Genomic DNA, 17,601 nt, shown 5'->3' with positions numbered 1-17,601 from the left:
AGGTGATTCAACTAGTTTAATAGCCATGTAATAAATGATTTGGAACTGCCAGAATCCCTTCACACGAAGTCAACTCGTCTGCCAGGCAGGTGGACAGCAAGTACAAATGCTGCTTATTTTTCATCCCCACTGGTTGACTCAATTCAAAAGGCAATTCAGCATCAGTCCTTCATACATATCACCTAGTTGAGTCAACGTAGTTCATTATAGGAAGCGTTGCCATAGCAGTTTTAATATGTAATATTTCATTGAATAAATGAAGCTTGAAGGGAATTGGCTCAGCAGTAGTTGTGCTCCAGTTTTCAATTTTATTACAACATAGAACCTACACTTTTCTTCGGCTGGGTTTCCTTCTTTTTTGGTTCTCCTGAAGATAAGAGTTTCCTGGTGTGAAGCCAGCGTAGAAAAGTCAAAAAAGCACGACCAGGCAACTTAGTTTAAACAATCTTGTCGGAAAAAGGCATTACATTAAGACATTTCACTAATGACTTCCATTGTTTAAAATAAGTACCCTATTTTTTACAGTAGTACACATCTGAACTCTGCTATATTTTATTAGTCTTTAGGTATAATTGATCAAGTCGAACGACTTCCTTTTAGATGCAATGTGCCTTTTCAAACAACTCAAAACATTTTGATAATTCTATTTGTACCAAAGTCTAAACTTAAAAATAGCAATCCTGAAAAGTTGTGTTTTTTGACTTGTTCAGTTTTGACCCAAGCATGTAGATATATTGTCATTTATAAAACATTAAGAAAAATAATTATATATTAGAAAATCAAAGTAATAAAAGTTATAGCAAATTCTAAATTCAAGTTTGCTGGAATTGTTCTTAAATTGCATAAGAAACACATAATTTCTGTTTGTTGAAATTAATATCAAAGAATATTTTCTTTAAAACACAATCCTGTGTGCAAAATAATGAAGCCTCAAATCATTCTAGTTTCTACTTTCTAGTTTTCTACAATGAAATCTAACAGGAAGACACTCCCACCATCCGCTCATTGAATTAGCCCCTCTCTTTCATCAGTGCTCCCTTTACTTTTCTCTATTCATTCTCCTCCCTACCCATTCTTTGGTATATCCCGTGGACCATGGTATCTCCACCCCCTCCAACTATGACTCATCCGTCGACCTCAAGGCTCAAACTCAAAGCCCTATTAACATTCCATTCCTGAATACACAGGCTAAACTCTTTAAGCATCCATTTTCAAAGCCTGTCTGCCTCAATGCAGTTGCCAGCAACATGTTAAATTTAAGAGTATTGCTAGTTTCAGCTTTCATTTTCAACTGCAAGCAACACAACTGATTTTATTTCAAGTGTACATATACAAAAAAACTACATATGTACATTTTTCTCCTGGCCTTGAGCAGTGACACATCAGCCATATGTACAATTATGTCATAATTTATATGTTATCTAAGAGAATTAATTCTGTATAAGAGCATTATACGATTTTCTAATCTTGATATTATCAAAAGCAGTGAGTAATATTGAAATTAAACAAAAAAGTTATCAACTGTCAACATCCCAAGATAACTGGTTTTAAACATTTCCACTATTATAATTTGTAAGAATTTATTTAAAAATAAATTACCCTTGTTTTCTATCTTTGAAAGAATCATGTCCTTCAAAAATCCCTAGAATGTTGAGTCACATTTCTTCTGTATAAAAGTATTTTATCAAACTGATGAGATAAAACCAGTCCTATAATTCCCATTCAACAAGAAACAACTGTAGTTGCCCTCAGTTGCTCAGTTGGAATAATTTTGACAACAACTAAAGTAAGTAATCAGGTTTATCATAAGTCTTGCATGCTAAACAATTATAACAATCATAAATAATACATATTTTATGACATTTTTATTTTTTATTAATACATATTTTACTTGGTCATAAATAGTGTAGGAAGTGATAGATTTTTAAAAGTTTTTTTTTATTGAGTCAGTGTTGAGCATATGGTTGACAGAATATTCACCTGTTTTTATAATTATTTTCTTAAACCTTGACGTTTTTAAAAAGAAAACTTTAATAGTTCTTTAACCTTTCATAGGATCTGTTTACAACAGTGCCTCAGGGGAAATTTCCTATATTAAAAGGAAAACACGTCATCCCTGACTCATTAACAATATTGCAATTAAGTTAATTTGAGTGATATTTTTTATCTATTATATCACAATTGGTTGAAAACGTTCGTATATAATAAAAAAAATGAACTAGAGGTTTTCATTTTTTCACATCGAATTGTTTGTCGAATGTGACGGTTTTATCGCAAATTTGTCAAAACCCTGTTTGTTCAGCGATAAAAAAACAGGCTCTCTTTCCTTTGGAATTGGACCCATGCTGCGTGGAAGGCAAACAAAAGGAAAGGAAGGTACAAAGTAGAAAGGAATGCCTGTGATTAAGCCCTTCACGGACCTAACGTGCACGAGGCCCACCGCATTCCAACGCGAATAAGATTCAGCCTCCACGCCTATAGAAATAAGAAATATTTTAAAATACGTTTACGTTGTCAAGGGCTTGAAAATATTTTAAAATTTACATTTTTTTATAGATTACATAACACATATACTATCAGTATGATGATTTCCATATTTAGTATACTGCTAGGTATTCCATTGTTTTCTTGTTACCAATTATAGTTTTGATTTTGTTGTTTATACTTACATATTCATTGTCGTGCTTTGTAAAACGTTATTTGTAAATAAATGTAAAGAGCCCCAAAGCTAGCGTCATGGCATAAATACCACCATTTCAAAAAATATATATTTGGCCAAATTCAATATAAATGGAGATGTGTTACAAGTTTTAAAACAAAATTAATAACGAGAGTTAGATCTGGGGCATAAAATAATCACTGGTACGGAAATTTGTTGAAAGTTCAAATTAATGCTGGTGTACAAAACGGAAATTATTTTGAGGGAAAAATCTTTGAACAATTGTGCAGTCTCAGTGTACGATCTAATAAACATAAAATACGAAGAAAAACAGCGAGCTTAAATTTCCCAGATTTGTCTATTTGGTGAAATTCTTATGGAAAATAGTTTTGCAAGAAAAAGACAAAATCAGTCATTGTACGATCTAATAAACATAAAATACGATGAAAGAAACAGCGAGCTTAAATTTTCCAGATTTGTCTATTTGATGAAATTCTTATGGAAATTAGACGTTTTACAAGAAAAAGACAAAACCAGTCATTGTACGATCTAATAAACATAAAATACGAAGAAAAGAAAGTCAGCTTAAATTTCCCACATTTATCTATTTGAAGAAATTATTGTGAAAAATAGAAGAATTTTGCGAGAAAATGTCAAAAATAGTGTATAAATTTTAAATGATTTTTCGGATATAATGTCTGTTTATACAGATAAAATATAAAGTCCCCATAATGTGAATATCACGTGAAATATATTTTTTTAAATATATAATCGCCGTGTACCCTTATAAGTTTTTGTTGTTCTTTTTGAGAATTGATTTTCGGGTATAATCTGTTAATATAATGCTACTAAGGAACCGCCATAATTATTCAGATTGTTTAAAATTTAAATAAATTTAGACATCAATTATTAAATTTTAAGTATTTGTTTAAAATTTGCAAATCGGTGGAAATTTGTTGTACTGCTAGTAAATATAAATACAAACGTTATTTTTAACCGATGTATAACGCGTTCCTTCCTTTCACATACTTTTCGATAGTAAACATCCTATCTGAAAGTCATCTCATTAAAGCGGGGGTCCCCCCAGGGCAGCATTTTAGGGCTCTTCCTATTCGCATATGAACAGCCGACATTCCAGTTTTTCATAACATGCAATTCAATTTAAAAATTAACGTAACAAAAAAAATCCTCTTGTCTGATAGTTTACTTCAGCGTTCTAAAGCTCTGTAAAGTTTCCTGTTGATCAGTGGAGTCCGTTTCATATTTATCTTTTTTTTCGAGGGAAAAAATCGTTTTTCTTAAAAATTGTAGTCAGGGATTTTAGGGGTTGCAAAAAGCAAACATCAACTTTTTTTTGTTAAAAAATTTTCATTTTGTTTATATTTGTGATGGAAATAAACATACTCATCAAACGTTTTATTTTCTATTTCAAATTCTAATTTATTTACGAAGCATGAAATCTATGCCATTAGGGGCATTTTATAGGAAGGGTTCTACACCCCTGTGAAGTTTCCTATTGATCAATGAGGTCGTTTCATAGTCATCACTATTCATCTAAACTTTATCTCTTCCTAGGTAGTCATCACAATCAAACCAATTTAAACCTCATCCTGTCTTGGAGGATAAAAATTATCGAACCTAAATCCACCTAAAAAATCCACGTGACCGACGGTCTAACTTCAATGAAAACCCATTCCAATCTAACCTGTTCTAAACCCCTGTAAAGTTTCCTGTTCATCAGTGGAGTCGTTCCATTATTATCACTATTTTTGGAGAAAAAAAAAATCGTTTTTCCAAAAATTTGTGTTCTGCAGTTTTTATGAGTTCAAAAAGCGAATATCAACTTTTTGTGTTTAACTGTGTGGTGATTAGTGACCGTTAATCGATATTTATTTAGAAATCGTGAGATGCGGTCTGGTGTGATGTAGGTTTCAGAAAAACATTTTCTTTATCGTGCCAACGTTTCGATCTTTATTGAGATCATTTCAGGGCTCAATGTTAAATAAAAAAAATGTTTTTCTGATACTTACATCACACCAGACCGCATCTCACGATTTCTAAATAAATTTTTTGTGTTTGTATTTCTGTTGTTAAGTGTCACTGCTGGTTGACTTCTCTTATCCTGTGTAACATGCTAGACTTTATAGAAATGATAAATGGAGGAGTGGGTTATTCAATCTTTTAAAAAAAAGTAGTTCCTATTCACGGTTAGTTGTTTTCAAATATCCGCATTTGAAGCTTTTGCTCATCATCAGGTTGAAGAAATTTACTACCTGATGATGAGCTATAAGCTTGAAATCCGGACGTGAAAACAACTAACTGCGTGTGGGAACTAACTTTTTTAAAAAGATATGCTAGAGTTTTATTGTCATTTACCTCATTTGCATGTTGCAACCATTAGACTAAAATAGGTGTTGTAAAAATCATAATAAATATTTTTAAAAAAATTTTAAAAAATGATAAGGCAAATATATGTAATGGGAGTATCGTGCTAAATATCTTTTGTATCTTTTCATGTGACTAAAATTCATTCAGTTGTTGAAAAAGTCTGAGTCACAAATGTAAACAATGAATGTTCGAATATATTTTATTGTTGAATGATACTAAGAATACGTTAGATATATTTTAGGCTAGTTTTATTAAATTGTCTTCGTTTCATTAACAGGAATGAGGACAAAAAATAAACAAGACGGTAGCCAGTCTTATTGAATTAGCAGTTGATCAATGAAATGAGAATTTTTGCTAGTATATGTAAGCAGTGGGAAAGTTTTTTTTAAGGTGGATTTTAATAACGTATAAGTAGTCTAATTTCATACGAAACTAAAATAAAAGTATTTTAATTTATTAATAAATAATTTAATAATACGAATAAAATAGAAAATTTTTAAAAGAGGTGGGTCAGCCCATTCCATTCCTACCATGACGGTCCTGTTTTGGATATTTGCTGCGTGATGCCGCGGCAGTCACGTTCTGAATTAGTCGCAATCATCGGGTTCAAGTTGTCTTCGTTACTTTTACGCGTTCCTATTTTAGTTATTTCTATTTTAAATTGTAAACCTTAGATATAATTTTTACATTTTAGTTTAAATAGTGTAACGAGAGGGACGAAAGCGCATTTCCCGTCCGAAACAAGCCCAGGTACGTTTGGTTTTACGGTTTGTGAATAATATTCTTCCCTTTTGTGAATCTCTTTTTTTAGAAAGTCGCACGTCCTTCAATATGATTAACACATTTTCAATAGTTTCTTTTCAATAAAACCCATCAAAATTTCGTAAACGTGTTTCGGGCAAGTTTTTATTTCGTATTCTTTGGACATTTTTAGTAGGTTTGTTTTGAAGAAATAGCTGGGAAAGGACTCGGGGAGAAAATGCCCCATTGCTTTTATCGTTGAGATATTCGGACTCGTGCGGGTGCTTCCTACTTTTCGTCTGGGTCCGACTTTTTTTTGTCTAAATGGAGCTCACAAAGATATTGAAACATTTCAGGTATGATTTTGGTTTTAGTTGGATAAAAATGGAATGTAAAACTGCTGATTTCGGGGTCGGGAAGTTTCAAGGCGTTCCAAATTCCATTCGAGACCAGATCCCATAGTTATTTCGACCTTAAACATATTTTTCAAAGTTCCAAGTTAAATTGTTCGATATTATTATAAATTGGAAAATAATCGCAATTTTGAATTATTTGCTCATAAGTCGGTGTAAGTATTGCAAACATTCCAAATTTGTTTTATTTTCAAGCAATCGCTACATACAAAACACAATATAGTGTATTTGATAAACAATTTCTAAACAAAGAAAAAGAAAAATTGTTTTATTATTATTCTAAGAGGGCTTATAATAATAATTAAAAAAAGACGAATGCATAGTTTGTTATTTCTAGACATAATTTTCTATCATGGGTAATATGAAATTTTAGAATTACTGGCAAAATTTAAGTTTTATTTAAAGTAAAAACAAGATATTTATGTGGTTGGAAAGTTGCAAGATTAGATAATGTTGGATGAATAAAACGATGTTCGATTCACATTTTAGTTTGTATTCAAAAGAGATTCTACTCGCCTGGTTAGATTATATAAAATCCTAACGACGAAACAAAATTATATTTACAAAAGTTGGCACAATAAAGAAAATGTTTTTCTGAAACCTACATCACACCAGACCGCATCTCATGATTTCTGAATAATTATATTTACAAATGTGTACTACATGTTTATACTTAATGTAAAGTATGTAATAGTGAAAATATGGGTTGAAAATGTATGTATACTTTACATGTAAGAGTTCATCAACATGTAGTACACATTTGTAAATATTATTTTGTTTTGTAATTAGGATTTCATATAATAAATTAAACATTTCTTTGTTGGTTATTTATGTTAAACAAACACCATCCAGGTTTGCAGAATGGGACTGGGGGAAAAACAAGGAAATATGTATATATGTTCTCCGTTCACTAAATTCCGTTCCTTGATTGTCTCTGGAGTGTTTTTATTTGAGTAATTTCGTTTTGTAAGCAATGTGGAATTGTAGAATTTCAGTATGATAAATGTTTTATTATTCTAAAATGGTTGATTGTGTTGGTTGGAAAGTTTAAAGATAAGATAACATACAATCTAAGGATTTCAGGTTGATGTATAATTTATATTTTTGGAAAATTCCAAGATATTCTTAATTCCACCAGAAGATATCTAGTTTCCAAAGCTGTTTGTACTAAACTTGGTGATCATGGAGTCTGGTATATCAATACTTCTTAAATGCAATTATGAGAACATCAGCTCCGATAGATATTTTGGCTTTATTACATATCCCCAGGTTACAATTATATAGTTCGTTATTATTATTATTATTATTATTATTATTATTATAAATTGGAAAAAGAACAGATATTTTAATTATATACTGATGAGTTGATGTAAGTATTGCAAGGATTCCAAGTTTTTTATTTTCAAGCACTCACTTCATACAAAACACAATATGAGGTATTTTTTTAAACAAAGAAAAAAAATGGTCTAATATTCATAGAGATCTAACTTAGCTTATAATAATAATAATAATAAATATGGGGAAAACTGCTGAAAAAGTATGTACTTCATGTTATTTCTAAATATAATTTTGTTTTATGGGTAATATGAAATTTTAGAACTACATACAAGGTAAAATTTATGTCTTATTTAAAATATAAAAGAGTTAATTTGTGTGATTGTGTCATTGGGAAATTTCAAGGTTGTATTATGTGGGATGTTATAAAGCAAGGTTAGATTTGTATTTGAGTTTGTGTTCAAAAGGGATTCTAATAGCCTGGTTGGTAAGTTTAAAGGCTGCATATTGCACATTGATTATGGTTTTTAGTTCTTAATTAAAAAAGCGAAACACTTGGTTGAAAATAATACTTGAATGTGTTTATAAATATGTAGTCACATTTCTAAATAGAATTTTGTTTTGTAGTTAATGTGGAATTTTACAATTACAGTATAATGTTTTTGTTTTGTTAGTCTAAACTTAGTGATGATTGTGTAGGTTGCAAGTTCCAGTATTAGATAAAATAGAATTTACGGGTTTCAGGTATTTATATTTTAGTTGTATAAAAGGAATTTTTAAGAAGGTTATTCTGTAATTGGAAAATTTGAGGGAATTCTTAATTCGTCAACAAGGTAATCAGTTTCCAAAGTTTAAGGGATGGTTAGGGTAGAATACACATCTTCAAGAGAAAACCAAAATATTAACAAGCAGGAGCATCTAATCATTAGCAAAATCATTCAGAGGTCCAAAGAGCAGCAGTGTGACCAGGAAAATCATCTAGATGTCTTAAATATTGACAAAAATATGACATTCACAAGTAGCCACATCTAATTACCAGCAAAATCTTTCAGAAATCCATCGAGCAGCAGTGGTTAACAACAAGTGAAATCGTCCAGTCAAGCAGCAGGAGCTAATTACTAACAAAATCATATGATGGTCCTCAGCACCTCAGCCAGCTACTAATAGCAAAATCATCATGTCCTAAATGCCAACAAAAAAGTGGCACTTTCACAAGTAGCCACATCTAATTACCAATAAAATCTTTCGAAAATCCACAGAGCAATAGTGGCTAATGACCAACGAAATCAGGTTGTACTAAATACTGACAAAAAAAAAAAAAAACAACATTACCAGTCATACCTAATTCCTGGCAAAATCATCCAAAGGTTCACAGATCAGCAGTGGGTAATTATCTACAAAATCATCCCACATCAAAGAGCCGATGTTTGTAGACATAATAATACAGGAAACAATTGGAATGGCAACTACTTTTCTGTGTGATTAAAGCTTTCCTTGGATGAACTATAACTCAAAGATAATATGTGATACAGAAAAACCCATATTCTTTGGCAATGTGAGGCAGAAATGCTAAAGTTTATCTTCGTCTGTGAGTTTTTATACTTGGAATTTTTACATAACATCTTGTTGGAGTATGGAGGAATGATGATTTTTTTATCAAATTACAATAACTGCATGAGTGAAACGGCGGATAACAGCTAGTATATTATTTTTTCTGAACATAATTATATTTTGTAAATTTTTATCTCAAAAATTCTTTGAAGTTAACAAATTGCTATTTAAAAATATTTTTTATTGCATTTCAGTAGCACAATACATCACAAATATTTTTATTAGTACAACATCAGTATTGAGGCGACAGTTCTATCCGGCATAAACATGAACTTTTCCATGGCTAAGTGGTTTTTTCCACATCTCTCTGATAAGTTTTTAAGAAAGAGGGATAGAAGCCCCTAGAAGTCAAGTGCCTGATATCTGTCTTGGTAGTGAAGGGCCTGCCGCCGCTGAATTTGGTAGGCCACAGGCTACCTCCATGTTTTAGCTTCAGCTTTACAATATTATAGGGCAGATTGATTTTTTAGATATATATTTGTATATACATCATGATTTTTTAAACTAGGTCAAAGGTCATTTAAGTGTCTTTAGTAATAATGAATAAGTTCAGTAACCTTTTTTCTTCTTTTCAGTGTTATCTCTATCAGATATTATTTGTCTAGTCCAAAGTATTAAGATAATTTCTATTGTGACCGATTTGAGTAATAAAATGAGATTTTATCACAAACCTCGTGGAAATCTCATGCAATTAGTTTCAAATTATAATGCAAAAGGAATGTCAAGTATTTTGATCAACTTGAGTCATAGGTTGGTGTTTCATGAACTCATGATTGATTCCAGAGTAATTTAAAATGTACGATGTTTAAATTTTGAGATTATTATGTCAATTACTGACAGATTGAAAACCAATTATTTGAAAATGTATAGATTTGTATTTTACCTTACTGCATTATTAAACTATACATTGTAATAAAACTTGAATTCTTATGGATAATTGTTTTGATTGAATTGTAGATGCCTCCAACTACCAATGGTACTGTAAATAAACCTCTAAACATGGCTCAGAAAACAACAACAGTGACAGACAACTCAGTAAGATTTCCTGCGACGGTAGAAGAAGATGGTCCACTGCCATCAACGAGCTGGAGTATTCCACTTTCTGAAAGCATGCGTCATGAGGCTGAAAGGCTTAAAACATTTGAGCAATGGCCAGTGACTTTCATCACACCCAGAGCAATGACATCTGCAGGTTTCTACTACTTAAAGAGAGAAGACCTTGTTAAGTGTGCTTTCTGCGGTGTTGAAGTCGGTCGTTGGGTGCCTGGTGATGACCCGATGGCTGATCATAAGAAATGGTCTCCAGGGTGTCGCTTTGTTAAAGAAATCAATGTTGGCAATGTACCAATTAGCGAAGAAACTAACATGAACAATATTGAAACTGACAGGGGTAAGGCAAACATATTTTTACATGATTTTTTGGTTAAAAAATATTAACCCAGTGACCAAAGTGTGTCGAAAGTATTATCCATCTTGTGGATTCTCACTCTTAATGCATTTTATTAAAACATTACATGTTTATGATTATTTCTCTAATTTTTTTGTTTTTTGCATCTTAGGATATGACACATGTGGTTCAGTTGAAATAGGACTATCCCAAGATCAAGTAACAAAGGTGAATATCCTGGAAAAACATGCTGGATATCAGAAAACAAGGGAACCAGCTTTTCCACATTATGCAGCTTACAGTTCAAGGCTAATGTCGTATGAAACCTGGCCAGTTTCTCTTAAGCTAAAGCCAAATGTGCTTAGTGATGCTGGATTTTTTTATACAGGTAAAATAATAGAAACATTTCTGAATATAATTAAAACATTTTTTCAGGCCACCATCGTGTAATAACACTTGTGTTCTTCACAAGAACTTCTTGTGAAGAACACTAGTGTTACTACACTAAAACAGAAGTGTTTTTCACAAGAACACTAGTGTTACTATGCTTAAACACTAGTGTTCTTACGAAGAACACTTTGGTGTTATACACCAAAATGCTAGTGTTCTTCACGAGAACACTTTGGTTTTACAATGACAAATCACTTTACTAGAACATTTTACAAAATGTTACTATGCCAAAACGCTAAAGTGTTCTTCACGAGAACACTTTGGAGTTACAATGCCAAAACACTGAAGTGTTCTTTACTAGAACACTTTACAAAGTGTTACTATGCCAAAACAGTAGTGTTCTTCATTGGAACACTTTGGTGTTACAATGCCAAATCACTTTACTAGAACATTTTACAAAATGTTACTATGCCAAAACGCTAAAGTGTTCTTCACGAGAACACTCTGGAGTTACAATGCCAAAACACTGAAGTGTTCTTTGCTAGAACACTTTACAAAGTGTTACTATGCCAAAATACTAAAGATTTCTTTACGAGAACACTTTACAAAGTGTTACTATGCCAAAACAGTAGTGTTCTTTATGAGAACACTGGTGTTACTGCACTAAAGCACTAGTGTTCTACACAAGACCAAGGTAGCACAATTTGTACCTCGTTCTTCCATTGTGTACCATTGTAGTCTTAATCAGGTAACACTTATTCAATTTTTTAAATTATCATACTAATTGTAATAATATGTTGTTAATAATTAATTTTTTTGGCCAGGTAAAAGTGATCAAACTGTATGCTACCATTGTGGGGGTGGATTGAAAGATTGGGAAGAGACTGATGAACCCTGGGTCGAGCACGCAAGGTGGTTTTCAAAGTGTTCATTTGTCCTGCTTGTTAAAGGCAAAGATTTTGTCGATGAAGTGTCTGGCAACAAAGCAAGTCAAGTGAGTATCTTTATTAAATATAATTCACTATTTTTTGTGGCCCGCTTGACCGATAAATAAATTGATTCAACATAATGCTCACAACATAGCAGTTGGTATTATGTTTCAATATTGCTGATTTTCCTCCTTTAATGGTACTTAAATGTCAATTGTATGTATTTCTTATATTTGTCCTTTGTTGAAATATAGTTTGTAAAATGTTTATTGTACATTTTCAGGTATAAAGTTATTTTAATCAATTAATTTAACTATGGTCAAACTATCCTTGTTGATGTTTTTAATTATGCCATTATTAAAAACTCTTAGAGGATCTTTCATAAAGATAGAGTTTTTTCTTAATTGCTTTCCGCTTACTGTGTTAGCAAAACCTATCTTTTTTTTTTTCTTTGGAGGAAGTTATGGAAAATTCTTCTTTTCTTCTTTCGAGGAAGGTATTGAAACTTTATATTTTCAAAGCTCCATTCGAACGAAGTATATCCACCGACTTCTTTGGGTTATGCATGTTGTATAATGTTTTTATCTAAAAATATGCTTAGCTAAAAATAAATCTTATTTTGCTGATTTCTGATTAAGATTAAAATAACACAATACTCCCAACATGACACACAATCATGACACATCTGCACAGAAAACAAACTTTGAGCCCTGAAGATGATTTAAATAAAGATGAAACATTGGCACAATAAAGAAAATGTTTTTCTATCCCTACATCACACAAGACTGCATCTCACCATCTCCAAACAATCATGTAAATAAAATATATTTTCATGCAATAAAAACTGTCAAAATGTGTAAAAAAAAAAAGTGCAATAAAAGTAAATGTAAAAACCTCTCCCATTGAACATAGTAAAAAAATTTATTTTCATAATAAAATTCATTATTGCCTAATGTTTATGATGTGAGATTGTTCATTTTATAATAGAATTACAGAATATTACTAGAACTATTTATTTTATAATAGAATTACATCCATGTGTACAAATATACAGATAAATGTGTGGTGTTTAGTAACAGTTAATTTATTATTATTTGGGGATCATGAGATGCGGTCTGGTGTGATGTAGGTTTAGAAAAAAAATTTTCTTTATCATGCCAACGTTTCGATCTTTATTGAGATCATGTTCAAGGCTTGGGTACAGATCCTACCTGTACAGATAAATGTTATAATGAAATTTCAAAATATGCAATTAGATCTAACAAAGTTATTCAGATATCGTGAGATGCGGTCGGGTGTGATGTAGGTTTCAGAAAAACATTTTCTTTATCGTGCCAACGTTTCGATCTTTTATTGAGATCATCTTCAGGGCCTGGGATTTACAAACAATGTTTACATTTAACAATTACATTTAGGATGTGGAAAAGTGAATTTATACAATGCAAAATATATTTTATATTCAAACAAAGTATTTCTACTCACTCAAAGTGTTTGTCTTCTGTGTAATTGTGCCATCCTTGCGTGTCGTGTTGAGAGTGCCAGTGAGATTTTGCTGTTTTATGTTTATATATGTTTGGTGTTGAATGGGTGGGGAAGGAAGTCGGTATATAAGACAATTTTGTGTAAGGCGTCGGCTTCTTTGTAGTGAAAAATCTCAATAAATTGAATCTCAATAAAAGATCGAAACGTTGGCACGATAAAGAAAATATTTTTCTGAAACCTACATCACACCCAACCGCATCTCACGATATCTGAATAACTATCGATTAACGGTCACTAATCTCTACACAGATCTAACAAAATTAACTTCGTGAAATTTAAAATTGATTTTGTTCCCATTTGCCTTATTAAAATTTATTTTTATTTGTTTTTAAAACAGTAGGAAATATATTTGAAAACAATGATTGGGCACTGATGACCTGAGGCAAGGTCGCCTTTGCACTCGGAGTTACATTTCAGACCCTTAGCTGTTGAGGGTTAAAACAAATTAGGCATCAGCCTTCCGGTGGGTAGCCCTGTAGCCACCACTATGAACTGAAGGTACTATGAACTGAGCAGGTGTCTTTTTACATGGTTTTGCTTTGCTCCCAAGCTGAAGAAAGACAAAGAAATAAAAATCGAGAAATACGTATATGATGGAAATAAAACAATTTCTTGGAAAATTCTAGGCATCTGAAGTTAAAAACTCCGATGAAGCACAATAAAAAAGATTTTACCTTCAATTCGGCATACAGTATGGTCATGGCCGCTACTGTGCATTTTCCCTTTTGCTGCGGTTTTTTCGTATACATGTATTATCTTCATACTCTTATCCCATAAAAATGTTGCATTTTCATGTTGTTTTCAACCATAAAAAATATTAAACACCAAAAAATTGGAAAAATGCACATTTGTGGATAAAACCTTAAAACATGAATTTTTTACAAAGTAAGATAGTGTCAAAAGAACACCTCTTTTCCATGATAAAATTTCTGCCTTGGGTTTTTATTGATTAGTATAAGAAACGATGATTGAATTTTTTACATTAAATCTTATAAGCAGGCTATTAACAATGATTGAATTTTTTAACATTAAATCTTACAAGCAGGCTAATAACAAGGATGATTTAATTTCAGGAGGCAAAATCTTCAAATTCAAATGATGAAGTGGGTCAGGTCAGCACATCCACCGATACTGAAAAAACCCTGTAAGTGTTCATATTTATCCATTATTGCATTCAGCTTTTTATTTAACAATTATTATTGTATATTCAGGATGGAAGAAGGCGGTATCGTAGATACCACTTGTATAAAGAAAACTGCAGCGAATAACGAGTCAACAAATGACGGCCGTCTTTGCAAGATCTGCTATATGGATGAAATGGGTGTTCTGTTTCTGCCATGCGGGCACATTGTCGCGTGTGTCAAGTGTGCACTCTCCCTAAGGACGTGTGCAGTGTGTCGGAAACCTGTGACAGCCACGTTTCGAGCCTTCCTGTCATGAATTTCCAGAAGTTTTAAATGACATTATATTGTAACTTCTAGTCAATACTTTTATTTCTCCTCATAACATACTCCAGTTTCGTTTATCTCAGTTTCGACACATGTATAATTGTTTTTATTATATAAAGGTATTATATAAATTTGTCGAACATAAAACCCAATTTAATGTGTTTTGGCATTAAGATTTTACTACCTCTGTTTTTATATAGAAAAGTGAAGTTTTTTTTTCCTTGTCGGTGTGCTCTGTAATTTTCAAATCCACCCTGTGGGGGGCGGTCACTAACGACCCATGTATTTTCACCCTGCCTTACTACCTTTGTAAATATTTAAAATAATGTTAGATGGCCCTGTAGAAACAAAACTATGGGTACGTTTAGAGGAAATTTTTATCAAACGATTTTTATCAAGCTTTCACATTTATTTCATATTGTAACACACCAATGTATAAATTATGTGTATTTAGAAAAGTAAAAAGATAAGTGAAGATAAATAAAATACATAAATTGTAAATAAATTATAACTTACAAAAAAAAAAAAAAAAAAGGAAAAACATTAGGTACAAACTATTATTTAGTAATTTAGAAAAAAATTCCAATGCCTGAAATTCTAGAGGTTATTGGCACAAATTATTTCAGAGAGAAGATAATGAATAGAGGACACAATCAAATTTCATTTGTAGATCTGTTTCCATTTGTCTCTTCCTTCAAACTTTAGTCCTATCAATAAACACAATTTTGTGACAATACTTAAAGTTTAGAGAAAATAAATGCCAGTAAATATTTACATTAAAAAAAAATAGTTTTCTTTCATAATCGAACAGTTTTATAAAATCTGTTATAGAACAACCTTGCATTATATTTTCGCTTAGAAATCCTAAGATATTAAATTAGCCATTCATAGATAATAATGTTAACATTTCTATGAATAAATCTTTTATAAATAAGGACTCATGGTATCGTTTTCCATCTTCTATTTGAGATGTACATCTAGAATTACAGGAATCTTATTAAATAACGATTTTGAATCAAAGGGAACATATTTTTTCTTTAAAGATTTTCTTTCATTTTAAAGTATTTGAAATCATTGTAACTGTCACATTATTTTTGTAAATAGTATTAATTTATGTGTAACGTTAATATATCTTATTCACAACATTGATAATAAAAATAAATTGCTAATTTAAAAAAAATCGTAAAAGGACTTTTTTCATTATAAACCCTAAATTGGGTTGTTTTTAGTTTAACGCCTATTAAAGCAATTAAAAAAAAAGTAGAGCAACTATTAAAAAAATAGATTGCTAATTTAAAAAAAATCGTAAAAGTTGACTTTTTTTCATTATAAACCATACATTGGGTTAAGTTTTAAGTTTCATGCCTATTAAAACAATTTTAAAAAAAGTAGAGCAGCTATTTACCAAAATAATGTAACTTTATGCCTTGCACATTTATATACTTTATTAAGCTTTTATTATTGATTAGATGAATATATAATGTTGGGGCAAATTTGTAAAATTTACATTTGTAGGTATTTTGCTATTATTTGCAATTGTATAAATTAGGCTGAATATAATAAATTGAATTAGAAGTTTATTGGTTAAAGGAAAATTGTTAAAACCCTGTACTTTTTTGTTCACCATTGATATGCATACCATATATGACACAAGGCACCATAAAAATATTGCAACTACATTGCCTTGCAAAGTGTGAAAATAATATCCCTAACTAAACAGCAGCTTTTAGCTTTTTGAAAGATAAAAAGAGAATTTCCAGTAAGTATAAAAACTTATAAAGAGAACTTATTACTAATGTTGATGAAGAAGAAATAGACCACGATGATAATGTGTTTGGGATCTGGTTTCTGGTCAGGTAACCATACATTATTACAAATGTAATTTCATTCACCCTGACAATTGACTAAGTATTTATTCCCCCTGGTTTTGTCAGTCGTGATCCGTTTCTATATATTCATTCGGTGCTGTTCTGTGTCATTCTTATTATCATTGAGATCATATTTGCTCAAAGTATGAAAAAAAAAAAATTGAAAGACTGAATTCAGGACGGAAGAATGCTTCGTCCTAGCCCCTTTATTTTCTTTGGGTCGGCTTTGTGAGTTAACGTTCTACCTAATTTCACAATTGACCCAAGCTATCTTATAGAGCATTTCACCCAAAACATATTCTTTTTGAATCAAATTCATCTTTATTTTAAACAAGTAAGTATATATTATTATTGATGTTTTCATGCAATTATTTAAACTGATTGTTCACTAACAAGATGATGCTTTGTGTTTAACGCAGTACAGCAGTCTGTACAGTACGAACTCATGCCACATGGCCAGACCATCCACTGCTGAAATCTACTCAAGCCAACTGCAATGAGTATCTCTTGCCCTGACCCAGAAACAATCTGCTCTTGTGAATAGAAAAGGCATGATTATTGACCTATCCCAGGTCAATGGGATACCTTATACAGCCAAAATGACGAGGTGAAGCCTAGTTAAACTTTTATAAGACTAATTTTAATTGTGACACTTATTAAACCCGCACAAACCTTTCTGGTTGCTTGTATATAAAAATACAGAATTGAGATCACATCCTTCAGCTACATGTATCTTATGCACTCACATTTCTATTACATGAAATATATGTAACAAACTTAACTACTGATGCATGGAATGACTAGAAGACTGATTCGCTCACACTTTTGTTTCTTGTGTTGATGAAATCAATGTTAAAAGCTAAACTGCAACCTTGTGATGTACTTACCACCATAAAGCTCACTTCTGATTGTTAAAAAATGATGCAGTTTGGATATTCAATCCAATTGTA

At 31.4% G+C, this 17,601-nt stretch overlaps 1 protein-coding gene across 5 annotated transcripts; it reads left to right on the top strand.

Annotated features, from left to right (window-relative positions):
* Positions 1–1,637: 1,637 nt before the first annotated feature.
* Positions 1,638–16,361, top strand: LOC106662687 (baculoviral IAP repeat-containing protein 7-A). 5 transcript variants are annotated; one of them, XM_024230515.1, is made up of 6 exons: positions 1,638–1,786; positions 10,045–10,477; positions 10,647–10,862; positions 11,689–11,858; positions 14,409–14,479; positions 14,547–16,361. In XM_024230515.1, exons 2-6 carry the CDS (start codon positions 10,045–10,047, stop codon positions 14,773–14,775), a joined length of 1,119 nt encoding a protein of 372 aa, XP_024086283.1. In that variant the 5' UTR covers positions 1,638–1,786; the 3' UTR covers positions 14,776–16,361. The 5 variants fall into 5 exon arrangements, with proteins under 5 accessions (XP_024086283.1, XP_024086281.1, XP_024086282.1 ...); XM_024230513.1 differs by lacking the exon at positions 1,638–1,786 and adding an exon at positions 5,616–5,797; XM_024230514.1 differs by lacking the exon at positions 1,638–1,786 and adding an exon at positions 5,845–6,144.
* The last annotated feature ends 1,240 nt before the right edge of the window (positions 16,362–17,601 follow it).

This window comes from Cimex lectularius, unplaced genomic scaffold (assembly GCF_000648675.2).
Source record: "Cimex lectularius strain Harlan isolate CLEC.00 unplaced genomic scaffold, Clec_2.1 scaffold73, whole genome shotgun sequence".
Lineage (NCBI taxonomy): Eukaryota > Metazoa > Arthropoda > Insecta > Hemiptera > Cimicidae > Cimex > Cimex lectularius.
The sequence above is the reverse complement of the archived record's forward strand: the minus strand, read 5'-3'. Positions and strand labels throughout refer to the sequence as shown.